The sequence below is a fragment of the Etheostoma cragini genome, chromosome 11 (assembly GCF_013103735.1).
Source record: "Etheostoma cragini isolate CJK2018 chromosome 11, CSU_Ecrag_1.0, whole genome shotgun sequence".
Classification (NCBI taxonomy): Eukaryota; Metazoa; Chordata; class Actinopteri; order Perciformes; family Percidae; genus Etheostoma; species Etheostoma cragini.
This window is the reverse complement of record NC_048417.1, coordinates 26,054,717-26,082,059: the sequence shown is the minus strand read 5'-3', so window position 1 is coordinate 26,082,059 and position 27,343 is coordinate 26,054,717. Positions and strand designations below refer to the sequence as shown.

General features: G+C 40.7%; 1 protein-coding gene across 7 annotated transcripts; it reads left to right on the top strand.

The window, feature by feature from the left end:
- slc37a1 (solute carrier family 37 member 1) lies at positions 1–27,343 on the top strand. 7 transcript variants are annotated; one of them, XM_034885166.1, is made up of 21 exons: positions 1–155; positions 1,256–1,437; positions 5,270–5,351; positions 5,906–6,035; positions 6,711–6,789; positions 9,264–9,399; positions 10,792–10,868; positions 13,958–14,124; positions 14,482–14,534; positions 16,730–16,804; positions 17,285–17,323; positions 18,377–18,499; positions 18,810–18,900; positions 20,111–20,173; positions 20,362–20,447; positions 21,379–21,427; positions 23,780–23,853; positions 23,951–24,029; positions 24,865–24,962; positions 25,978–26,042; positions 26,487–27,343. In XM_034885166.1, the coding sequence occupies exons 2-21, from the start codon at positions 1,382–1,384 to the stop codon at positions 26,500–26,502; spliced, it is 1,638 nt and encodes a 545-aa protein (XP_034741057.1). In that variant the 5' UTR covers positions 1–155; positions 1,256–1,381; the 3' UTR covers positions 26,503–27,343. The 7 variants fall into 7 exon arrangements, with proteins under 7 accessions (XP_034741057.1, XP_034741053.1, XP_034741059.1 ...); XM_034885162.1 differs by having other exon boundaries at positions 16,727–16,804; XM_034885163.1 differs by having other exon boundaries at positions 11–155; positions 1,259–1,437; positions 16,727–16,804.

Here is a 27,343-nt window from a genome sequence, read left to right as displayed (position 1 = left end):
GGAGAGCGTGCGCTGCGAGCAGCCCAGCTGTGTGTATGTGTGTGAGTGTGAGTGGCTTTGATGTGACAGTGGCTTTCACACAACAAGGAAGTGGAGGATATGTCGCTCAACTGAAGCAAAAAAACGAATACAAATCCTTCGACGTTCCGTACGAGGTAGGCCTAAGCTCATCAGTAGGGAATGGAGTGTTTGTGGCGAGTTTTGCTTGGGCACGAGACCGACCGACGGTCGGCTAAACGTCTGATCCAGCCGCGATGTGGTCTAGCTAGCTGTCGTTAAATGAGAAGGAAGCTTGGTGTTAGCCTGCCATTTACCCTAGCTAACCTCCTTGTCGTTTATGTGGGAAATTTGGTGTAGCGACGTTCAACGTTTATTTGTTTATGGCCCTTATTACCGAATTGTCGATGCATTATTGATAACTGGTCAACAGTAACTTAACGCTAACGTAACATGACAAAGAGAGGAAATATAACTAAGTAGCTTCAGGTCGGGTGTTGTCCAAGTCTGAAGTTCTCAGCTTCAACAAACACTGAAGTCGTGTTGGACAAAAATAAGGCTTTAAAGTCTAAATTCATTGTCAGGTCTGTTTCTAGGCTGGGTGGTATTGGCTTTCGTTTGGAGTTCATTGCTGGGAGCTAGAAACTTTGACCAAGATGTAGTAGGAACCACTGGCTTTGGTAAGCTGTAACGTTAAAGCCGGAGAGCTGGGGGGTTCAAGTTACCATAAGATAAAGCTTTAATGGTTAAACCGGGATCTCACATGAGATATTCCCTGGCTGTAACGTGGCCCCGCTCCCTGGCTTCTGTAGCAGACAGACGTGTTTATGCAGGCCAGCCACTGCAGTTCTTGGCCCATTAAATTTTCCTCTGCAAAGCATGTGGTATCCCTGAGCTGTGATAAAGTATAACTGTAGTGTAGCTACTGCCATCTCTCCTCAGAGAAGTTCCTCAACTGTGTCAAACTGAGCCTGCTTTTAATGCTATGATGCTAACAGGCTCTATGTGGATTAAGCTGAGTAGTAAAAACAAAATGACAAATGAGTCTATTACACCAGCTGGGAAACTGGCACCTGATGGTAATTGTGACCTTTTCATGTCCTCACTGATGGAGTTATCCATTTCCCTGTCTCTTTCTTTATATTTTCAGCTAGACCTTTACCTTTCTACTCTCGTATCATTTATTTTTCTTCTTTCCTCCACCACTTACCCTTTCCCCTCTCTGTCAGCCATGTATCCTTTTACTACAAATCCACAGCAGCTTCCTCTGAGATGGAGATGAGCCGAGGCACCACCCTTGTGTCTGCACACACCCCATCGGTGTCCTAAGCGCGAGTCCACAACAGCTGCCCGTCTCTGTGATTGTCAATATTTGCATCCTAACATGGCCACAGTTCCTCCTGGGATCCGCCTGCTAGTGTCCTTCGACAGGGACCAATGGTGAGTCTGAATCTAACTGTTTAAGCCACTTTAATGTCAGCTGCATGGCATATTTCTCGCTTAAAGGTCCCATGGTGCATTTTGGAAGTCTCTTTTATATAGGCCGTAGTGGTCCCCTAATACTGTATCTCAAGTCTCTTTTTTATAGGTCTTAGTGGTCCCATTATACTGTATCTGAAGTCTCTTTTATATAGGTCTTAGTTGTCCCCTAAAACTGTATCTGAAGTCTCTTTTATATAGGTATTAGTGGTCCCCTAATACTTTATCTGAAGTCTCTTCTTTTATAGACCTTTTGTGGTCCCCTAATACTGTATCTGAGGTCTCCTTCCCAAAATGCAGCCTTGGTGCAAAATTACAGCCACTAGAGCCAATCCAACAATGAACTTTCCTTACTATGTGCCATTGTGAGTATGTAGCTTTTTTTTTGAGTAAAAAACTATTTTACTAAAATAGGAGATTGTATTCTCAATGAGCCACCATGACGTACCGGCTTTGAATTTCCGGAGAAGCCAGACGTACGTAAAGCGATTGTCCAATCAGCTGTTGGTTTTCATTTTTGGGCGACAATACAGATTAGCGCTGCCTGCTGTGATAGAGACGTATTACGTCTTGTCACTTTGGTATGTTCTGAGGCACTTTTTTGACCAACTCAGGGAGACTGACCTTTTCTTGGTGGGTCGGCTCTCTAGTTGTTGTGTCAGGGGCTTAACAGCACAACTAGGAAGTCCCAGTGAGATTAAATCCTCTTTCGCAAGTCAGACCTAGCCCAGAAAGGCACATATACTCCTCATTCCCTATGTCCAGACCATTGAGACTGGAAGGGCAAGTAGTAGAACTGGTTGAAAGTTTCAAGTACCTTGGTACTTTGATGGACCACCGTCACACTTTGACCCTGCACTTTGACACAGTTTACAAAAAAGCCGTAAAGTGCATTTGTCTCCTCAGAATGCTTAAAGGATTTGAAGTGAGAAAGGTCCTTCTATCCCAAGTTTACCAGTCACTGATAGTCTGTCATTGCCTATTGCAAATGCAATACATATACAAAACTCATGCTACTAACACATCACACGCACTCTGCCTTCAATCAAAAGAACATTTTCGAACATAGCAACCTATTCGACACTAAAGCTTTTGGAATCTTGAATAGCTTATATTGAAGATGTGTGTGCAAAGTTTTGCAAAGTAGCTACCAGATACACAAGACCAGCCCTGTGAGGCTCAAAGAGGAGCTTCTACCCTTAGAGACTGCCCGCATCATACGGTGGAAAGTACAGGCGCCCGTATAGAAACCAAAACCCTTTGCATGTGAAATTTTAAACCGGTAATCAGATTTGAAACCACATTTTCCAAAAAATTCCAATTAAAAACAAGTCCATTGGAATCATTCCAAGTTGGAACCGATTCTCAATGCCCAATCCTAATTATTAGTTGGATATATAGTATATGCTTTATGTTAGTCATGCGCAGCTTTAACACACAGTGTGGTGTGTGCAACAGGGAGGCTGTCAGTGACAGCTGAGTGAGAGCGGGTCTTGCCAGCTATCTAGCTGTTGTTTTTTCTGTCAGCCTGCTTTACTCAGGGCACACAATGGAACTCCCTCACAGCATGTTGTCCAGCTGTTGTATCAGAATGTGTCTAGTTGCTCTTCTCAGACTGCTCCTTCGTCCATCTTAAGTGGCTTCTGCAGAGCCTGACAAACAGCCTAATGCCAGTACCATAGGACAGATGAGAAGCAGATTTCTCGCATAGACTCAGCTTTTTGCTCTTTAGCCAGTTGATGATTACTGTGAAGCTTGTCATTACCACTAAATATATGCATGCATGAACACACTCGGCCAACAGGAAGTTTATTTCACCCATTCTTTACATATCAGCACAGATCAAATCTGAGCACTCTAAAACTAAATTCAAAATACACAGCAGAACGATGAGTTGATGACAGAGAGACAGAGCAACCGGTAGGAATTGAAAAGTACACATTCAAGTTACAGGATATCCTGTTTGTGTGAAACTGTAGAAGGGTGTGACATTGACGACTGATAAATTGTTATGGCTTTGTCTGGAATACAGTTGGCTCGGTTAGTTTTCTTCTTTGTTATCTGTGGTGAACTGTGGCTGCCGGCTACAGCCGCAGTACAACAGACCTCCTAACCTTTGTTGACTCACTGTCTTCAATGCTTAATGTGGCCAGCTTGACTCCTTTGCAATTCAGCTGCCTCAGACATTCTATTGGGTAGATATCTCTCTTTTACTAGGAACATGCCTCACCCCATATTAAATGGGTCATTCAGACCTCAACACCACTTTTTCCCTGCCGGGTTTTGTAATCATGTGGTAGGTCAAATCTGTTGTAGAGTGTGTCCCACATATTCTGGCTAGCGATTACATATATGATTGATTTCCACATGTTATCACTTACAGAAGAGGATCGGACTCTGGATACCTGTGCCCCCTTGGCCCGGGCTTGGGCATGTGTCACAGTCACAGTTTTGCTGTCTAAACCTATCCAAACTGTGAAAATAATAAGTCAGCTATATGTACAAACAGGTTTCTCATGGGAAACAAACCCCAGTCTCTTGATTAAAGTCCTGTGTTTGACCCATTCATACACTCTGATCTCCTGTCTTGTGCTCTTTATACTTCTGGTAGCTGTGCAAGAGAAATCTCATTCATTCCAAATCAGCAGAGACGGAGAGCGTAGGTATTTGTTAGGAGATAACATAGACGCGGGCTAATTATTGCTAACTAACAGCAACTGCTTCATTCTCTGAATGAATCAGCTGAGTGGTTTGCAGTGCCACCGCCACAAGGAGAATGGTCAGCTGCTGCCACTGCAACTGGCACCGCCTTGATTTGAGTCTGAATTGTAGCACGGTCAAAGCATAAAAATAGTTTTATTTGGTTTGTAGCAGCCTCTAAAGTAATAATCATCAGTTAGTTATATATGTACAGCGGTACATGACAGCTCCACCGCTGGAAAGATCTGAAGAGCCACTGGATACTGGGTAAATCACGAAAATGTGTACCATCACCTTTTTATACTGGCTAAACAAACATTTCTCTAAATGTGGAGAGGTATTAAGCAAAAAAGAATCAGGCTCAGTCCAAAAAGTGTGGAAAAAATAATGTTCCTTAAGAAAAAATCGTTGATTGTTCCCTGTCCCACACACCCCCTGGGCATAGTTACACAAGCACCCCCAACTAGTGCCATAATTTCCCAGCACAGCCTCTGTTTTCCCAATACCAAGACACAAATTCATCAATCTTTATTTTAAAAAGATTGATATCCTATTGTTAGTATATGTGTGTTTGTGTCACTAGTCTAAAGCCTCCTGTCCACTATCTTATTGGGATAATTTAGATGCAGCCTTGGCACTTCACCAGGCAAGGGGGCTGTTACTGAAGCTACTAGTGATGAAACCATTTTCATTTGCCCATCACTAAAGTACACTATAAAGCCAAAAGCAATTTTTGTATAATGTGTCGTAAGGACAAAGGAGAGATAATAGTGAGTAAAAGATGTGACTTAGATGCACATTGCAAAATGTTTCTGTTCATAAAGGACCACGCTTTGGACCCATAAACCCACAATATTTTTTATAGCTGTTACCAGTGGTAGTGTAGCTACTAGTGTAGCCCCACATTCAACCCTAACCTGAAGATAACCCTTTTCCCCCAGCTGCTGAAAGAAAGGAGAACCCTGGGTGTGAGCTGTCACCTCTCACCTCGAACTGATATTGAACATGCTGGTTTTTAGTCAGAGGGGTCCTTTGGAAGTGTTTTCTGGTCCCTCTGTGCTCAGGGCTGCCCTCTTGTGCTTCCTCTCTGCAGGTACAGAGCTCTCACGTTCATCCTCACCTTCCTGCTCTACACCAGCTTCCACCTCTCAAGGAAACCCATTAGCATCGTCAAGGTAACATATTCTCATTGGTATAGTATACTCTATAGATCACTCTCTATAGAGTTTGTGTGCATCTGCACATACAGTAACACACCTTGAGCCAGTTTCCCTGACAGTTATAAAGGCCAGTCTACAACTGACGACTAAATTCAATTGAGCTTTCCATTATAATTATAATAATAATAATAATCCTTTTTCAAGGCGGAAGCTTTGCAAAACAAGAATTTGAGTCATCAACAAAAGTTTCCTTTGGAATACAGGCTGAGGCTTGGTGGTCTGGTACATGTAAAATGAACTCTTCTGAACATACTATTCTACATCTGTACAATATAACATGTTCTAGACCAAGCATTTTTTTTTTAAACATAAGCTTAGCTGTTCAGTGCTCCAAATCAGTCCTCTCCACAGAGCAAGCACTTCACGTGAAACCTGTATGGATAAAGATCACAGGGTTTGGCAGAACCTTTACATCTCAGGCCCATATTTTTCCCCTCCCCTCTGTGCCTGTTACACATGGTGTTTTCTAGCCAACTGAATGGTTTTTACTTATTGTTTTTGATTGACAGAGCGAGCTTCACAAGAACTGCTCATCTGTCAACGAGCTAGCCACTATTGTCTCCAGCGGCAGCGGCAGCGGACAGCCACCCTCCCTGCCGTCTCTCCACACAGACATGGACTGTAGCTGGAAGCCTTTTGGTCTGTATATACTTGACTTTTTTGGGGTGTGGGGTCAGAGGTTTGGGTGTTCTGTATGTAGGGATGTAACTATTTACCTCACGGTTATAGTGACCAAAATGATAACGTTTTTCGGTATCATCGCAGCCTTTTTAAAAGTAGTTTAATGCCTTTTAGGAGCAACTTTTTTTCCGGCACGTTCTGCTGACAGGGGAACTATCTCCAATCAACTGTCTTTCGGCATTCTTATAATAACCGAAATATGCCCATGCTTCAGACTTAGTTTTCTTAGAGAGCTTAAATCTAAGAGCGGTCATGTCCTCCTTCAGCCATGATTCCAACTTTAAGAAACGCGTTACACCGGTAATCGTTACACCCCTAACCGGATGCCTGGAAGTCATCTTACAATTTTTGAATCAACAGGATACTGTTGTTCTGCTATGGGAATACTGTCTCTAAAGCACTCACAAGTTTGCTAACCATTTGAAAATTAGTTTCTAATATGAAATACACAACTGAATACATAATAATAAAAATATGATGTGCAGGGAGCATGTGTCAGTGCAATGCTGCTTTTATGCCTGGTTTTCTGCAGCTTTGCTGAGGGAAGAATCTAAATGCATGAAGACCAATAATCAGCTGAGGATGAAATAAATTATATGTACTAAACTATACAACTCGTCTATATATTCTCAGATAAAAAGAACTACAAACAGCTGCTGGGAACCATGGACTACTCTTTCCTCTGTGCGTATGCGGTGGGAATGTACCTCAGGTAAGATGGCGAGGAGGGCGGCTTCAATCATAGCAGGGGTGAATAGGATAGGGTGAAGAGTACTTTTACCAAAGTATATAAAATTAAAAATAGGGCATAATCACAATAAATGACAAAGAAAAAAAATGTAAACGTTGATGGTGAAAATGTGTAAATCTGTCAACAGATACACATATTAATAAGGCATTCAACCACCTTATATAGCTAAATAGCGTGAAAAAAACTTTAACCACATTTACATGTGGCACTAAAATGCAATCTGTGTCTGGATGTGTTATTTAAATAAGGAAAAAGGGCCCATTCAGACCAGGGAAAGCCAGACTTCATAGCTAGTCAGGCTCACATTGTGATCTGATCTCAGCCGTTTGCACATCATGGAATTTATACAGCTGACCCCAGTCTGTTGAAATGTACTCCACCTCTTTCTGCTATCTTAAGCAAGCCCAGTAAAATCTACAACAAGTAGGTGTAGCAGTAGAAGTATGGGATCAAATAAGGGGCATTAATATGTGTCACTTGTACAAGTTTTGTAGCTCTGGAATTGTTTGTGCATGTGTAAAAACGTTTTGTAGCTTTGTGAAATGTCACTGTTGAGAATGTTCCTCCACATTTCTTAAATACACATGCACAAATTAATTCTACAGCAACAAAACTTTTTGCAAGCTCAAAATTTGAATGACCCTTATTTGATCCCAAATGGAAGCGATTGAGAGGTTGTCCTTATTCAGAAACAGATTACATGTTAATACCAGATGTTAAAGTGGCCTTTGATATCAACTGCATCCCACATTAAAACCTAATTAACATTTTTATTTTTAAGTATTTTTGACATTATTGTTTTGGACTTGGTTGCTGAGAGGCTGTTCAGTCCTGACGATTGAACATGGAAAAAGTAAATCTGCTTTGTTATGAATAGGAAATCTTGACAAAAGAAGAATAGGTGTTAAAAACCTTGAAAGACTCGCGTGAGAAGTGGAGGACTGCATCTGTTATGGTGAAGATAATCAGTGAGGAAGAGGACATAGCTGAGATAGAAGAATATTTCCAGTTAAAGGACAAAACATTGGCGCCCAGATAGCACAGTTGGTAGAGTGGGAGCCCATATATGGAGGTTAACTCTTTGACGCAGCGGACCCAGGTTTGCACCAACCTGCGGCCCTTTGCTGCATGTCATTCCCAGAGGTCAGACGTTTCTTGTAGTTTCCACCAGGTTTGACACATCTCTGGAGGGATTTTTTTCCTACTCGTCTTTGCAGATCTTCGCCAAGTCATTAAGGTTTCGAGGCTGACGTTTGGCAACAGTCCTTTGTTGCCTTGGCGGTGTGTTTTGAGTCATTGTCGTGCAGGAATACCCATCCACGGCCCATTTTCAATTCCCTGGCTGAGGGAAGGAGGTTCTCACCAAGATTTGACGGTACATGGCCCCGTCCATCAACCTTTAATGCGGGGAAGTTGTCCTGTCCCCCCAAAGCCTAGTGTTTTCACCTCCATGTTTGACAGTGGGGATGATGTTCTTGGGGTCATGGGCAGCATTCCTCCTCCTCCAAACATGGCAAGTTGAGTTGATGCCAAACAGCTCCGATTTGGTCATTTGGTCTCATCTGACCACAACACTTTCACCCAGTTGTCCTCTGAATCATTCAGATTGGCAAACTTCAGACGGGCATATGTGCTGTCTTGAGCAGGGGGACCTTGCATTCTTTTGTGTTTCTGCCATTTGCGAATAATCGCACCAACTGTTGTCACCTTCTCACCAAACTGCTCGGTGATGGTCTTGTAGCCCATTTCCAGACTTGTGTAGGTCTACAATCTTGTCCCTGACTTCCTTGGAGAGCTCTTTGGTCTTGGCCATGGTGGAGAGTTTGGAATATGATTGATTGATTGCTTATGTAGACAGGTGTCTTTTATACAGGTATCAAATTGAGATTAGAGCACTGTCCTTTTAAAAGTGTGCTCCTAATCTCAGATCGTCACCTGTATAAAAGAAACCCCGGACTCAGAAATCTTTCTGATTGAAAAGGGGTGAAATATTTATTTCCCCTCATTAAAATGCAAATCAATTTATAAAATTTTTGACATGCGATCTTCTGGATGTTCTTGTTGTTATTCTGTCTCTCACTGTTAAAATAAATCTACCATTAAAATTATAGACTGACCATTTCTTTGTCAATGGGCAAACGTACAAAATCAGATGGGGATCAAATACTAAGCATACCTACCATAACATTGAGCCTGTTCATGTAACAAACTAGAATGCACTCACAAAGTGCATCCCTCCACCAAGACTGCACTATCATCTGTTCTTATTGTATTCTACTCTCTATCCCACTACGGGTTTTCGACGTATCCTGCTACCTAACAGATAAAACAGAACGGAAACTGAACGTACTCGGTATCATGCATGTGGGGAGACATTTAACAGCCTCATTGATCAGAGTAGGTTGTTAAGATGTCCCCTTCTTATCTCTGTGCAGCGGCATCATCGGGGAGCGCCTGCCCATTCGCCTGTTCCTGACAGTCGGTATGCTGACCAGCGGCCTGTTCACCTGCCTGTTTGGACTAGGTTATGTCTACAACATCCACAACCTGGGTTTCTATATATTTGTCCAGGTGAGACACATCATAATACATTAGTAAACCATGAAACAGCCTGACAATTAATGCAATGCTTGCACTAGTCAAAGCACTGACAATAGACAATAAACGCTGCAGGCGCATACACTGTAAGTAACGGTGTAAAAACACAGGCATGCACAGATACATTTGCTAGAAGGGGAATTCTATCAAGCTCTCTGCTTGAGACTCAGGTTAATGTGAATAATAATAATAAGAAGAAGAAGGGTAAGAACAATTAATAACTTTCTATAGCACCTTTCAACAAAGCGCACAAAGTGCTTTTACAGACAAAAGTAGGATACTTGGAAGACAACACAACACCGCAAAATTAAAAATAAATATATACAAATAGAGTATAAGTGATAAAAGGACAACTTCACATTAAAGAAAGTCTAAAAAAAAAATGGATTATAAGAAGCGATATAAACAATGTCACTGATTCTGCAATCGTTTTTCCTTAGGCAGGTGGAGCCCTGATGGGAAAAACTCATCCACCTTTAGATTCAAGCCTCAACTTATTTATTATTTTATAGGGACAGATCCAAAAAACATGTATACATATTAAAAACATTAATTGTTGGAAAGAATAGAGTCTGTCTCTGTTTCGTCAGTGCTTGTGTTTTGGAGTGGTCTTACTTTGGCGAGGACAGCAGCTCTTTGCCAGCCAGCATTGTCAGCTGAGCGATGCAGGGTACTGGTCAGGTTCAGTTTATTGTCCATCGCCGCCCCAGTCTCTATCAACCTTCCAAGCACGCTGGCTGGTTTCTCTGCCTTCTCTGTTGTCCTCACTACGTCGTGGAACTGTATGTTCAGAGCCCCGTGCAGGGCCCCGTCCTCACTGGTTAATAGAGTCTGGAACCCTGCGAGTACTCCGGGTGGCGTTTTGATGATCGGACCGGTGGTGTCCAGGTCAGGAAACTTTACTCGTTGGTGAGGAAGGAGGCCATTGTGGACAGGTTTGTCCACAAACAGGTTTGTCCACAAGGCCTGGGCCTGGATTGAGTTGTATTTTCTCCCGCAACCAAGACGGAGACAATGTAAAACTTTACCCAGGCTTTCCGGGTCATCAAATTTTGAGGCAAAGGTATATTTCTATGATGATTTGATCAAAAGGAGCATGTAGATAGACAATCAAATTTAGCTAGCTTTTGTGTCATTGCTGAAGCTGATAGGATACAATCTGGTGTGCATCGCTACATAACAAAAATTAAGGAATTAGCCAATCTCCACTCCAAACACAGAGTACATAGATGGATGTTCTCACACAAAGGGAAATGCATGCATGTACACACACATAATCACAGGTTTATGTACTCATATGTATAGTTGTGTTTCTAATATTCCAATGTAAATTGAATACTGTGCTCATTCTCCTTGGGATTTCAGGTGGCCAATGGCTTGGTCCAAACCACTGGCTGGCCCAGTGTAGTGACCTGCATCAGCAACTGGTTTGGAAAGGGAAGGTGAGGTCTAATCATTCCTAGACTGTCTTTAACAGCTGAAAACGTTATATATGTATTCCAATTTAGCTTCTCTTTTAAAGCACATTTAATGAACAGTTTTTGGTTCTGGATGATTTACGGCACTGGTTCTCGAACTGTGGTACCAGTGCTACTGGTGGTACGAGAGCTGCCTCTAGTGGTACACCTTTGGAATTGCTGATATATTAAAAAGAAAGAAACTAATTAAAAACAATACTATAGAAATACTGCAACAGTTGTAATTATATTAATTAAGAAATGATCAGTTAAAAGTTATTTAAAACTAGTGTTTGTTTAAATGTAATATCTTTGTTTTTTATATCCGCTTGCCACCCACTGTACATCAGGGTTTTCACTTCCATTATAAGTCTTAGGTGCAGTACTTGAGCTGTTTTGGTCAGCACCTAAATAAATGAATGAATGTGAAAAAGAATAATCAAAAACAGCAACAACAAAAAAAAGCTCTAGAAACTTTGCAGAAGCATCAAACTTACTAAAATACATTTCTCAGGTCTGATTATTGTAGTTGGACTTCTTTAGCAAGCTTTGTCTTTAACCCTTGTGTTGTCTTCCGTCAAAATTCAAAATCAACAATTGTTTTGACGTTTTTTATCGATGTTTCTAACTTTTTCTTACGTTTTTTTCACCTTTTTCACAACACTTTTGAGGCTTTTTTTCAATGTTTGTCACTTTTCTTGACAATTTCAAAACTACTTAACACCAACTTATGAACTTTAGTTTTACAGTTATTTTTTAAATGTTTGGTCGATAAACCTCATTTATAGGTAATTATACCTAATAGTTGAGTTAGAAAAGCAGAAATTAGGAATTATTTAGACTAAAATTAAAGTGATGGATGTTGATGGATAATTTAAGACTGGAATATGTCAACTTTTACTTAAAACCACTTCAATTTTTTTTTTCAAATTCTATAAAAATGTAATAAGATAACCCAAAATGAATGAAAGTAGAGATTTGTCCGTGCCAAAGAGCGTTGTGTGGACTCAATCATGTTATTTTGGGTAGTTGCAAAAAAAAGAAATTGATAGGATAGGAAACCGGGTCAATTTGACCAGAAGACAACATGAGGGTTAAACCTTTTGTGTGTATTCTTTTTTTTTTTTTTAATTTATTATTTAAAATGTATTTATTATAATTTTTTTTTTTTTTAACCTGCTCACTCTTTCCAACGTTTTAGACATGTACGGTAAAAATAATGGTCCAAAATTATGTCAGATTGCGTTTTTCTTTTTTTTTGAGGAAAGACCCTTGAACCCCCTACGCCAATAAAGTGCACCTAAGACAGTGAGCAGAGGTCAAAAATATTGCAATCATGGCTCCAAACAAACTATTAAAAAGAGAAGTGTGGATGAGGAGGATAATAGCTCAAGCTACCCTGTTGAAACTGTAGTGGACGAGTGCTAGTTGCTACTGCAGCAGCGGCGGTGAAGTCTCCACACCACCTGCTAGCAGCAAATGATGCCAAACAATAAGGAAATAGGATCTGAGTTATCTCAAATTTTCAATCAGTTGGAGCGGGACGAAGGAAGTATAGCATGGATGTCAACAATAAGTAATGTATCTAGGAATAAATCTGCCTCCGTAGCAGAATAGCGTATACCTGTGCTACTCCAGTTTAACGTGGGAGAGGCTAATATTTGCTAATTGAAGTGGTATTGGTAGAAAACGTTTGAGAAATACAGATTTACGGGACTGTGTATTGTTAGGATTATTATGATAAAAATATATATAAAGTTCATTGTAGTGTAATGTCTGCTACAGTCTACAGATTAACTCTGTAAATCAGGTCATGTGCTGTCTTTTGAGAAAAAGTATGACTGTGCTCCATCATTGGCTGACAGTGACAATGAATTACATAGTGAGCGGCTTGCAACAGACAGAAAAAAGAACCACAGACTTTGAGCCACAGCCTGCATTAGCTTTCTACCTGTTGCCTTCTTATCTGCAGACTTGGCATGCTGAAGAGGATATCACATAAACATTTACCAGGAAAACCTGCACTGCTACTGTTAGTTAGCTGTAGCACAATCAACAGCTTAAAAACATAATTCAGTTTATTTCTACTAAGCTATTTCCGGGAAAAGAAGCCTACATTCCAAAAGTTCCATCAGTACTCAGGTCACTTCACATCTACTAAACCGGGTACAATAGAGAAGATTAGCACTACATGGCCCCTGCACAATCGTGAAGTGTTCTCACTTTTCATTAAAATGTGATTTATATACTTTATATGTTATTTCTTCCTTCCTTTTAAATCGTGGAATGCTCAGCCACTGCAATTTATAAAAACAAGTTTTGATTTGTTGTCTCCAGTTATTAAAAGAGTGTTGCCACTCATTTCAGCAAAATGGGAGAATGTAGAGCATTTCAGTTAGTTAGTGGAGGTGGGATGCATTCCTATTACGCAAGCTCATTTCAACTAATAGAACCAAACAGTAAACCTTTAAGAGGAATTACATTTTTATATTATTAGCTTCAACTGTGTTGTTTGGTTTTTCAACATAATTGCGTGTGCAGCAGTGCCCTCTTTTGGCTAACCAGCAGTAGTAGCCTTTGTTTAAGTCAATTGAGTGTGCTACAGAGCAGGGTGCCCACTTTTCTCTCCTGCTCCATTTTTTCTTACTAGATTGTTGCCATGGACACTCTTCGACCGTTTAAAGGAAAGTTTCTTCGTCAAACCCCAAGAAAAGTTATGGCGTGTGTATTTTTTTGTAGAACTTTACACTGTTAGCTAACTGTCAAGCTTTGAAGAGGACTCTTGGAAAGGACAGTATAGACATTATTAGAAGTTTTGCAGAGTTACAGCCTCTGGAAAGAAGCTGTACCTGAGCCCGCTGATGAGGGAGCCAGGCTCCTGTAGCTGGATGTAGAGTGAAAAGACCATGGTTTGGGTGGGTGGCATACTTGACAATGGTTTTGGCTTTGTACGGCGTTTAAACGACTCAATTTAGCACAAAGGAATCTTCCTGTGGCCAGCAAGGAGGAGACTGAGAGAGAAATAGCTGCCTTGGAAAGTCCCGAACGCCCTAATGTGTCTATCTTCCCGTTAGGCGTGGACTCATCATGGGGCTGTGGAACTCTCACACCTCAGTGGGAAACATCCTAGGCTCTCTGATTGCCGGCTACTGGGTCTCCTCCAACTGGGGCATGTCATTCATCGTACCGGGGATCATCATTGCAGTCATGGGCGTCATCTGCTTCTTCTTCCTCATTGAGCGTGAGTGCAGCCTCCTTATCTGCTTGATGGAAATATGTTTCTTATATTTTTATTGGTCATTGGCTTGGTCATATTGTGTATGAAGGATTTATCTTATTGTGCAGTTAATGCACATATTACCGGGCTTAACTTTTTCTTCCTTTAATAACTTAATTTTCCGTTTACAGTGCTAATTCCCACACTTATTGTTTGTAAAAAACCCTAAAGAAGAAAGAAAAACTGTAACCAGCTGTGAAAGTAGTTTTTTGTTCTTCTGTTTGCTGGCTCTCTGAAGAACAGAAGCAGCTCTTAGCAGGACTTTACAGCTGTGAATCTGAGGAGCAGCATTAACTTTGGGGCTTATTTTTCCCTCTCCAGATCCAAATGACCTGAAAAGCATGCATGCTCAAAGTTCCTCTCCAGGCAAGAGTGTAAGTACACAGAGCATTTCTTTTTTTAGTGAATGGAAACACAGTTGCCCTCTGCCACTGTGTAATCTTTACCAGCATTCACTGGTGCCAAATTAGTGTGTCTCAAGTCAGGATTCAAACCCATTGCTAGATTTTTGTGAAATGAAATTGCGATTTTACGTTATACAGATTGGTAGCAAATGAAAGGAAAAACCTTGATAAATGAGTGGTGAAACGTAACCAATGCAGTTGCTTCTATACAGGGCGCGAGGGCTGACGTGAATCGTATGAGAGATCTGAACCTAACTCAACCTAAGGGACGTTTGGGAACGATAAACTGTTGCATCAAACATATATTTACATCTAGTGTGATGAATTTAGTCCCAATTATTTCAACAAAGTTCAACACCACAAAGGGACAGATAAAAGTGATCCACTTTGAAAGCGTGTTAATCCATGATATGGTCTGATCCAGATCTAATTTAATTTGACTGAGCCCATACCGGAATGTAGTTTGTAGGGACTTCACTAAGGAGTGTCAGCCTCTGCCAGAAGGTGATCCTCCATTGTTGTCACAGTGCATGTTGCTATGCATCTGTTGCAATGTCACGTCGCTTGTTCAGCAATTGGCTGAACCTGTCTTATCATAGATGAAATTGTCTTGTGCGTGTATTGTTTCTTTGAGTGGTACACTTTTAGATGACATGCACATAAATCATGGTCTTTGTAAAAGGGCCTCTCGAGAGCCGTCTAGCAATCGCATAATGAAAAGAATGGTGTTCATCCCTCGAGTAGAGATTTAACAACATTTCTGTTGTTTTTGCCTTTATTTGTCACCCAGCTGTATAGTCCAGGCAGAGGAAGTCAGTGGCTCTGGTTAATTCTCTAGAATATCAGGAAACCTCACAAATGGGTCACTTTATAAGATGACAGTCTCTTTCATACATTAATGATGGTGTTTTAACATCTGGGGCCTCATTTATAAAACTCTGCGGTGAATTGGCCTCAGTATTAGCATATAGACAAAACAGGACGTGCATACGCGCAGATATATTTAGATTTATAAATCTGCACGCATGGTGCCAAAAAATGGTTTGGAGGGCACAGTGTTGGCATTTCTCAAAGTGCTCATGTTATGCTTTTTGGCTTTTTCCCTTTTCTTTCTGTTATATATCTTTTTGTGCATTTAAAAGGCTGGACAATATATTGATACTATATCAATATTGCGCCATAAGACTAGATATCGTGTTAGATTTTTGATATTGTAATTCATTTAGTGTGGTCTTTTCAGCTGTTTCTGTCCGTATGCCTGGGTGTCTGTTGAGGGCCGCACATTTTCCTGTTTTTATAAATCCCAATTCTTGCGTACACCGTGTGTATTAGGGAGGCCAAATGAACACGTGACAGTGTAAATGCAGCACGAGCACGGAGCACTCAACGTTAAGTATGATAATAACAGTCACTATAGCTACAGTCTCTCAAGCTGCAGCTGTCTGAAGTGGTGACTGTAGCTTTACAAACAAACACACACACACACACACACACAGACACTATGTGATAAAATAACCTTTCGCTGCATGCTGCAGCTGATAATAATACATAATACACTAATATTGTAAACTTTGAATTGTAAGATTACAGGAATGTGTGTTGTAATATCCTACATATTTGTAATTTGGGGCGCATTTTATGAACAGAAGAGGTTATTACCGGGTGTGTGCAGAAACACTGACATATCACCAGTAGTATGATAATAACATCCAAACACAAGATTTACTCTCAGTGGTTTCTGTGACATGAGAAATACTTTCAAAGTACAATTTTTTTTAAATACACAGAGATACACTGGGGCTAAGGAAGGGAAAAAGTCAGATCACAACACTGTACAAACTGTGTGGAATAAATGCATCATCTCTCTGCAGTGTCATCAGCCGCGTCATGTTGTAAATTCAGATGGATTTTGATTGGCTGTCAGTGTTTCCATTGTTTATCAAATCACTGTTAAAACAATATCGTTCAGCGCTGCCGTCGTTATTGTTGCTGTGTGGACTTTCCCATCTACTTAAGTAAAACGATTTTAAAAACTAAACTATATTTATAGACATGGTTATCATTATTGTTATAATTCTTGTGGATGGCCCTTTATCCTTTTAATGCCTGAAAAATGAAGTGGAACATGTGTGAACATCAATGTGATGTATTCTCTTTTCAAGCAGGTTCCATCCAAGAGTTGGACTGGTGTAAATGGACAGACAGAGATGTATATGCAGTACAAAGACAACAAAACTCAGGTGTGTGTGTGTGTCACTGTGTGTATGTTCATGCAGTGTGTATTGCTACTGTCTTCATCACAACTCTCAGGCTTTCATCTGATTTGATGGACAGTGAGCAAACAACCTATCAACCGTCAACAGATTATGATTTAAATGTTGCCACACCTTATTGGTGCACAAGTTTGGGACATCACCTTTTTCAAACTGAGCATTCTACTTCTTACTGTGGAGAAAAACACAAATGCAGACAAATCTGTCAAGTGAAATAACTAAAACAGTCAAATACAATGTTAATTTATTGAGAAATCATAGTTTCAACAGCTTGAAAGGAAAACATCAGCCCAAAAAACCTTTTTTTACTGATCTTAAACATGACCAGCACATTTTGGATCCAGTCAAAGAGCTACCAGCTTCAACTGCAAAAAGAATCAATTGATACTTCAATAATGAGTGCACCGTAGTAAGTAGCATTTTAACATGTCATTGTAATCCATTCAGGAGTACTACTGTTACGAGGATAGGGTTCAAAACAGGAAGGTCAGTTCCTGCGGTGCTTCCATGGTCAGATTTTGCGGGATGCTGGACGAACAATAAAATCATTCGCAGGCTGAATCCAAATGTCCGTCCTCGCGACTTGTGGGCTGAGCCCTTGGGGCACATCACTATGGTGGACTCTCTGTAAGCTGCAGGAGGAGTGCTTATGTTCTTATTAAGACTTGATGAATATTATATTTTTGGGATTGAACAGCCCTCGGTACTCCTGCGGTCACGCCAGTCAAGTCAAGTGCGGGGAAGTTTGGACATTTGGATTTAGCCTCAGGGGTTCTTGAGCCTTTTTGGAGTGATAGTTTGGTTGGGTTTACCACATGTAATTATTATTTCACTTACTGCATTGGTCTCAACAGAAACCCTGCCCACCTCTTACACCAAATGAGTTTACACACGCTTCATGCTTTGATTGATATTATTGTAAAATATGTATGTGCTTTTGTGTAACATTCTTTTATTCCTGGAAAAATTAGGGTGTTTTAATTGGTTGCTTACTTGGATAAAGTCATCTTTGATTACTCTTCAAATCACATAATGGCTAAGTAATCTCTTTCATTTATTGTCACACAATCAGTGCGTTTACATGCTACTTCTAGCTCACCCAGTAAAGTGTGCACCCTTTGTTGGCTGAGTTCTCAGCAGCGGCTGTGGGTTCGAGATTTCGGCCCGCGGCCCTTTGCTGCATGTTTTCCCCACTTTCCCTTCCCTTTCCTGTCTTCAAGTTGACCTGTCAATAAATGAAATAAATGTCCCAAAATATTATCTTTAAAAAATATGAAATGATTATATTCGGGTTAATTACGCCCTGATTAACAGACCTTAAAGACTCCTATTACAGTATATTATACTAAGACCTTAACCCAGGTTACTGCGGGCACGTCAACGCACTGAATGTGTCAGGTTACCATTCAAGTTATTTAAGTTCCTGCATGAACTCAGCTGATGAGAACGTTTTGTTTAAAAATGAATAAAACATAGAACAGTTCCACCTGCAGCCCCTGAGTTTTGCCTTGCTTGTCCCTCTCTCCCCCTCTCCTTCAGAGTTATGACACGGAGCTGCTGTTGCCCAGGGACAGCGTGTGTGTCCCCGCGCAACCTGTCGTGGTGGTGAAGAGGGAGTCTGAGCCGTCCGCCATCAGCTTCATGGGAGCGCTACGCATACCCGTCAGTTACCCGTACACTCACAGATGCACACAAATCTTACATGGAATTGTTTAGCGGAGGTCCATGCTAATGTAGAGTCATCCTGATTATTGCAGCCTACAGTTTCCCCTGCTCACCCAACTTATCATGTGGCAACACATTCGTACAGTGTTTGTGTGTCCCTGTATCAGACTGGGTCCACTAGGTCGAGCGGTCATTATCATAGGAAGGTTTTACTGCATCAGGGCAGATGAGCCACACCGTCATCATTCAGTCACAGAACATCCACTGAACAAGCTTGTGTTAATGTGTGGACTGTGTGTCTCTGTAGGGAGTGATTGAGTTCTCTTTGTGTCTGCTGTTTGCCAAGCTGGTCAGCTACACCTTCCTCTTCTGGCTGCCGCTCTACATCACCAAAGCAGGTGAGCACCAAACAGAACGGCAACCATTGTTCTTCATGTTTGTCCTTTCCTCCACAGAATTCTCACCTATGAAAGTAAACAAAATGATTGTTCCATTGATTCCTTATCGCTTACCATTTGACGTTTGTATACTGTGATGTTCTGTATCTGCTTGTTCTCAATTATTAATTGATATGTTATGATCTGTATATATACCACAGCTTATCTCTATAAACAGACTCCGCACAAGAATGCAGAGACACTAAATTTTTTTTGAATGTCCCGCTGAATTAATGCGGCAAAACCTCTGTTTACGCTCATCTCGACGATATGCCTGATAACAAACAACACAACAATGCTACCTTACACTGATGACTATCAGATCGGTGCAGATCTGTTTATGAGTTGCAGCCGGGCTGTGCATTATCATCAATGTTGCCAGGGCAGCTGCTGGTATCCTTTTCTCTCGATTAATGACACAATAAACCTTAATCGCTTGGACAGATCCAGACTTAGTTTAAGAGCTATGCTCCGCCCTCGCTGCTCGCCATTCCTGGCTGTTGCTGTGTTTTTCTGCTGTGCAATAGGCTAATCTTGCCAATAAGATGTGATGAAAGTAGATGCGATAAGATGTAATTATCAAATTTGTATCCTCTTTTATTTAATTCAATGTTGTATATTATTGTTTGGCTTTGGCAACAAAAGTTGTTTACCATTAATGCCAATATAGCATATTGAATTGAATTATATTATCATCATATACCCTACTGTATGTACCTTATCGACATACATTTTATTGCGATTCCGTTTGGAGATTGTTTAATTACATATCCTTGAGTAATACATTTAATGCAGGGATTTTAGAAGGCAGAGCAGCCATAATGTTAAACGGACTGCATTCAGAGCCAACCTGTGCCATGTTTAAAGGTACAGATACAGATCTGCTATAAGTCTGACCTGTAAGATTGCTTACTAATGTGCTCATTCAGACATGGGACCATCAGGTTAATGTCCATCAGGTTAACGGCAAGGTCTGTCTAAAGACTTGAGGCTAGTGAGACTGACACTGAGCAGGTCTTTGGCTGGGCGTTGTAACAAGAATGTCACATTTTTATTGTGCTATGGTTCATTGTGTAGGCTGACCAGCCCACTCAGTTTTTATTACCGCCACTCGTGTGTCAAACAAAAGATTATGCCAGAGAAATGAAGTATGTGCGTGTGTGTCTCTCAGCTCACCTCGATGCTAAGAAGGCTGGAGATCTCTCCACCCTGTTTGATGTGGGAGGAATAGTGGGTAGGTGCCTTTGTTCACATTATCCTCTTATCTGGCTCTTATCTTGTGCATGTGTGTGTGAGACATCTTCTTCCCAAATTCACTAACTGAGAGTACCCTACTTACCTTGTTTTTTGTTATAAAACTGTTACATGCTATTTTCCTGGCGTGTGTGTGTGTCTGTTTGTGTCAAATGCATGCATCCACAGGGGGGATCTTGGCAGGAGTGATCTCTGATAAACTGGGGAAGAGAGCCACCACTTGTGCAGTCATGTTGCTGCTAGCAGCTCCTACAGTAAGTTTCCACTGCGCTGCCACGCTCACCCACACTCAAACATCAAGTATTAGTGACTTCTAACATTGTTAAATTAGGAAGTTCGAACCCATATTTCTTCTTTGGGAAGAATCTCCATTTTGTGGCTTTGAGCAGGAGCCTGTGGAAGGGGTTTGCAGCTGAGTCAAGCTCCACTGCGTCACCAGGCCTCGCCCCGATTTTCTACTGGGCACTTCTGTGCTACGTTCTTGCTGCGTTCCGGTTTCGTTCCGTCCTTCCGACTCCCAGATTTTATTGTCTCTACAAGTACTTTACAGAACAATTTCATGTTTATTAAGCTAGTATCTACCTTCCCCTCCCGACACTCCTACAGTTACATGTCATGCCTTCTCTTTTTTGGCGTTTTATAAAAAAAGAACTGGGATGTTGTATTATGTTTTTCCACCTCCAAGATAAATCTCTTGTCACCCGTGGTGTTGTGGAGGAGAACTTATATGATATTGAGGGGTGTCTTTTGGTAAATTGACTGCATGCTCTCGCTGTTTCACTTCCTCACCGGCTGTCTGAATGGCTCGCGTGAAAATAGGCCTGGCGCGTATCTTTAACGGAGCGGAGAGCCGCTTTTGCTGGTGGATTATCAAGCATTGACTTGAATGGCTGTGATTGCTTGTGTGGGGTCGCAAATAGGGGTCTGTGTGCATCCGGCTCCCCATGCTGTGTAGCAAACATATTTTGCTAAATAAAATATATTTGCTGTTTTTTTTTTGCATTGGAGTGTTAAACACGTTACATGTCTTGTGTTTATAACATACATCAAGAAGATGAGGCATAACTTATTGCCATTTTTAGTAGTTTCTGATCAAACTTTATCGCTAGCCTGTTCAGACTTGTGAATTATGAATAGTGACTAAAAATGTGTTTTGACCGCCATGCTTTTTTTTTTATCCTGCAGCTATATGGCTTCTCCATGATCAGTGAGTTTGGTTTGGGGCCAACAATCGGTAAGAACCAGCTCTCACTCCTCCGCCTAATCAGAGCTCGTGCTGAATAATCACAAGCTTACTTCATTAGTTGATGGACTGAATATTATTCAGTGAAAGTTTTGAGAAGCAATACAATTTTTGTTGATTCTGAAAATTAACAAACATTTTCTGGGTTCAGCGTCTCAGGAATCCAGATTTATCATTAGCTGAGTCCGGGATATATAGACCAGAAAGGGGAGAATCCCACGCAAATTCACACCCTGCCTACTGGCAATGCGTCTGCATGTTTGTCTACATTAAAAACTATGTTTAATGCTCTACTTGGAACAATGGAACAACTCATGCAGCGCCGTCTGCACCTGTCTGGTGCGCGCAGAAATGGTCGATGGTGGTGCTCAGCATACAACAAAAAGTTTCCTATTAAAACAGATGAACTAGGTATCCAGTAATTACATAAGAAAATACGTCATAATGAGATGAAAAATCTCTTTTTAAAATTTCTTTTGTCATGGTGGCAGCAATATGCTGCCGTGCTGAACATGGTGGACAGTCTGTACTGTACGTTGGTGATTTCTAAAAGTCTGGATCCATAATATTACACTTAAGAATGCTCTCAAGGGTCAATTGAGGAGCAGAAAGGTGCTTTGCTGGAATAGAAGAATAAGACACATTTATCTTGTGACTCATTTTCCACAGTGAAGTGCAGTGACCTTTTAATAAAAGCTCTTACATGGTGATTACATGAATGTTCAGAGAGGAATAAAGGCCTGTCCGACATGGTTAACCCTACATCTGCTCCATTTTTTATGTTTTAGTATTTAATTACTTATTTTATTACTTTTGACTAAGATCCAGAGGGCCAAAATGTTAGTACCAACAATAAATTGCAATGCCGAGAAAGAGTAGAGCACAGGATTTCCACAGTACCTCCATCTTAGAATTATTGGACGTGCAAATTTACATTAGTAGCTTTAAAAGTCCAAAGTTTCAGGTTCACAATCTTTCCTGCATGATGACAATGAAGTTAAAAATAATCACATGAAAAAGATTCATGACATGATGGATTCAGCATGAAAAAAAATCCAGATTTCACACTGAACGTGATTCTTTTTAATGTTTACATTGACGACATCTTTACTCATAAGAAAAAGTTATTATATTCTTACACTTTTTTCACAAGCTGTGACACGGATTTCTAACCAATCAATTAAAAAAAAGAAATAACTAAAGCATAGCGGGAGGCCTACAATTGGCTTGAGGGGGGGTAGGTAAACACCTGCCAAGATGGAAAAGATTTGGGTTTTTGCTCTGCAGTGTATTAATCAATCTGTCTTTTTGTTTTGGAGTTATGTTGTGTAACTGAACACAGAAATGCCAACACTTAAATACAAAATATCCTTCTGTGTGTGTCCAGCTGCTGATCATGCATCCAGATAAATGAGCTCGCATGATCTGGCTACATTTCTGAGAGCAGCTCGTCAACACTGATTGGTTGATCATCATTGGCTCATTCAGTGCATACACTGTGGAGCTAATGATGGCTCCTAATTCATTCACACTGAGCTTAGGATGCTCACAGCTGTGGCCCATTATGCTCACAGTACGCTGAAGGCAATTTGTAAATGTCAGTATGTGATAGAGTGCAAGAGGATGAGGTGCAGCTGATGAGCAGCTCTGACAGTATAATTAATATCATAACCGACATTGATATCAGGGGTAGCATGCCTGCTAGATGTACAGCCCACAGGGTTTGCTCTAAATGGAAGTTGAGTGAACTTGATCAAAATGTTCCCAGCATGAGGGGGACAGGAGTTTGTGCCATGGGGGGTGGGGGGGCATATAGCTATATAGGGAACGACCCAACGAGATTTTGGACGCTAGACTAAAAACATTGTTGAGTCAGGAGAGCGCCGGTTAGTTGTCGGAGTCACGTAAACAAACCCCAACAAAAATGTATTATTTATTACTTCTAATATGCCCCTGAAACAAGCCGAGCACCCAGGAGGAAAGTGAAAGGTTGTGTATTAAATATGTTGCATGTTACATTTCCGATGATTAGAAACAAAAGCCCGCTCCATTTTTCCTTTTCAGTTTTCACGGGTGCTTCTTCTTCTCCGCCAGAAAAACACTGCTCCGTTGCATTGTGTTACTGTATATGGGAGTAAAATGTAGGGTACACCGAATTGGCTGTGCATTGTGGGTATTTAATATGGATTGTATACAGTATACTGAATGAAATTACCTGTGGAGAATTCCACCACCACTACAAAATGGAGAACACACTATAAAGTACACTGTTTCGGAGACAGGGAACGCTTTCCAACACAGCTCAAGGTAGAACTTAGCCAGTCTGTGCCTGTCTGTTCCTAGGCATGCTGTTGGTGTGTGGATGCCTAGTCAATGGACCATACTCCCTCATCACCACTGCAGTGTCTGCTGATTTGGTAAGCATGTTTAACTCTTATTCCAGTCTACTGATCATCAACTCAATTTGCACAGGTCCCCTTCTCATTCATGCTCTCTTCTGACCTTTGACCCTAGGGGACCCACAAGAGCCTGAAAGGAAACGCCAGAGCATTGTCTACTGTCACTGCCATCATCGATGGCACAGGCTCTGTAGGTCAGTATCACTGGTTAACAGACATTACCGGGACAGGGGCGGCTGTGGCTCAGTGGTAGAATTTCAGAGATTCGATCCCTGGCCCTGCAGTCCCATGGAGTGTAGATGTGTGTGAGTGTGTATCTGATGAGCAGGTGGCATCTTGTACGGCAGCCTCGGCAACAGTCTGTGAATGTGTGTGAATGCTGAACAGTTCCTGTACTATGTGAAAGAGCTTTGAGTAGTCTGAAAGACTAGAAAAGCACTAGATAAGAACAGTCCATTTGCATTTAGGTCACTGAAACACACACACACACACACAATATAGAACACAGCATCACAACCGTATATACCAAAATACGGATACGCCATATGACCTATCATGCACACCTACCAAAGGACAAAAATAAAATGAATAATTGGATAAGGTTGCCGTTGTTCAAAATGTTTAGTCCTTCTCTCAGTATTTTTCAGTTCCACACTACTATATTTTTTCGAAAATGTTATTCAACCAGGAGGACTATTTTCAGTGGAGGATTAATCCACATGTGGCGCTCTATTGAATATTTAAAGCATGCAGAACAGTGTAAGTGAAATTGAGTGAAAATAAAGAGTCAGTGCAACAGTGTGGCTCATTGATGGTTAAGGCGCAGAGGAATTTGCGGAATAAATTTGAAAAATCACAAATGTTATATTTTATTGATCTACAGTACATAGGGGTGTTCGTGTTGGCATATCTTCTGTTATTTCTCAGTTTAGTGTAGCATTTAACATGAAACCCAAAACAAGCTGTTGGAGATGAAAGTGTTGAGGTAAATACACAAACAAAAGGTTGTGCTTGTGTTTGTGCTGTCAGGCGCAGCGCTGGGCCCCCTGCTGGCTGGGGTGCTGTCTGCAGGCGGCTGGGATCGGGTCTTCTACATGCTGATGACGGCTGACTTCCTCGCTTTGCTGGTGAGTGCTTCAAAATCCATAAATCCATAAACGCGTCATTAGCGATAATAGTAGTGGTTGCAAATAAGTTCCATTGAGTGGTCCTTAATGCTCGTGTTTTGAAAGTGGATCAAATGAGTGTATCACCCGTAGTGTTGGGCAAGATACTTTCCAAATGTAATACATTATAGATTGAGAGTAATTAGTTATATTACAATATTACTGTCTCTTAATTGTAATGTGTTACACTGCTTTTGAGTCACTTTCACCAAAATAACAGCGGAAGTTTGACTTGGCAGGTAGTTTGTGAATTTTCACCACTGGAACAAAAAGTCTCTTCTTTATCCACTTTAATACATCATAGGTTATTCATAATATTTTGTATAGGACCAAACGGTTGTATTGAAGTACGGCATTGTTGTAAAATGTTTATTTAGAGCACTTGAATAAGAAATTCATTCGTTGTTCAGTTTTAAGCATGAAATAATACTCCCGGCTTGTTTTCCTGTGAAGAATGTTTTGCGGTGTTGGTGAATTGTTAAAAAAAAAAAAACACCACTAAATGTTGCGTTAAAATGCGTTGTAATTCGCATTACTGAGATTGTAACAAGTAGTATATTATCAAAAATGAATTAGTAATGCGATATTACTGCGTTACAGTAGAAAGGATTACATTACTGTAATTTGTTTTGGTGGAACGTGTCAAGAATTCCATGGATTAGATTGTTGGTTCTAGCTCGGGGGATTTTTACCAAATCGAACCGAGTTTACCCAGATATTTTCTCAGGAGAAGGACAGTGAATATTGGATGTAAATTCATCATGTAGACACAAACAACTCCAAATGAATGTTGATGTTGCCATAACATCTTAATAAGATAATAACTGTGTTTTCAGCTTGTTCTGCTGTCACCAAAAAAATCAATTAATGCAGCTTTAAATGCAAGTTCTTATCCCAGCACTACACAAGAACAATAGGATTTAAATGGTAAAGAAATAAAAAATAAAATTGACTTTGTGTTTGTGTGTGTGCACAGCTCTTGCTCCGGCTCGTGTCAAAAGAACTGACTTCGACTAAATCCCGTCCCATCTCGGCTGTAGAGTAAGTCCTGCCATTCTCCGCTTCATCCCTTCACACCCTGTCTCTTATACATTCACATTGTTAATCATTTTGAAATATTCAAAATAGCTTTCTCCACTTATATTCAAAGCAAATATAACTATGATCACATATACAGTCCATTGAAAGCTAGTACCAGTTTAGTGTTAATTTATTAAATTTTTGCAGAGTCTATATTACAGTATGTGCTTGTGGTATTTTTTCTATTGTTATTATTTGTAGTAGTAGCATCCATGCACGATACTTGGCAGACTGCTAAGATAAGTGGGATTTAATGGGGTTAGTGTTATGTTTTTCATAACTAATTTAAAGAAAAAGTAAGAAAAAGAAAACTATAAATTATTGACAGTTTTCATAGAGCTTTGTGGACCAGACCGTATAACTTAATGAACTTCTCAACGTGGTTTTTAATGTTTGTCTCAACAGGTTAAAGGAGCACTGAACACTTTGATTGCACTGCCTCCACACAGGAACACACTTGTACACACACACACACACACACACACACACACACACACACACACACACACACACACACACACACACACACACACACACACACACACACACACACAGTGTATTGAAACCACTTGTCTTAGCCTAAAATGGACTGTGGCTCTGACAATCACTGGACTCTCCCTGACATGAGACATTCACCACACACAAACACACAGATGCTCATGTTGATAAAACATAGCACACGTGCGCACCCAGTGCTACGCCAGCTACAGCAGTGTACTGTAAACACGACTGGAATTGTGTTCCTGATGAAGAACTGGCTGTTGAATCAAAAGGAACTGCTGCAGATTTCAGTGTGAAGGATTCATCTGCACATACTGTACTTACTTACTCAACTTCCTTGTCCCTTTCTCTCATCTTCCTCTATCTATTTTCAATGGGAGCCAACTTGAGCTTGAACACATTACCTGCTTATTCTACTCTAAGGATTAGCAGATTTATGAAACTAGCCTAATTTTGACATGTATAGTAAAACTCGAAATGACCACAGCTATTTATTATAGATAGCAATCTTTGAAACAGCAACTTCCATGCCTGTAGTTATCCTCCTTTTCTTATCCTTATAAGCTCACCAACACGGACCTAACCATAACATCTCTAACCACAACAGTCAAGTTTATATCTAATCCGAACTATCTGAACTATTATACCTAAGGGAGTATTGTAATTGTATATCCTAACCCAGAGCTTTTCAGCGTAGCCTTGGTGGCATCTACCCTGGTTTTAGTCTTTTGACTCATGTTGTGCTCATTGGCGACTTGAAA

Excerpts from the sequence above, each read along its gene's own strand:
- slc37a1 (XM_034885162.1), top strand. The coding sequence starts at position 1,382 with ATGGCCACAGTTCCTCCTGGGATCCGCCTGCTAGTGTCCTTCGACAGG. Across the intron at positions 6,036-6,710 it reads CTGTAGCTGGAAGCCTTTTG|ATAAAAAGAACTACAAACAG; the intron begins GTCTGTATATAC and ends ATATATTCTCAG. Across the intron at positions 17,324-18,376 it reads ATAGGGTTCAAAACAGGAAG|AGTTATGACACGGAGCTGCT; the intron begins GTCAGTTCCTGC and ends CCTCTCCTTCAG.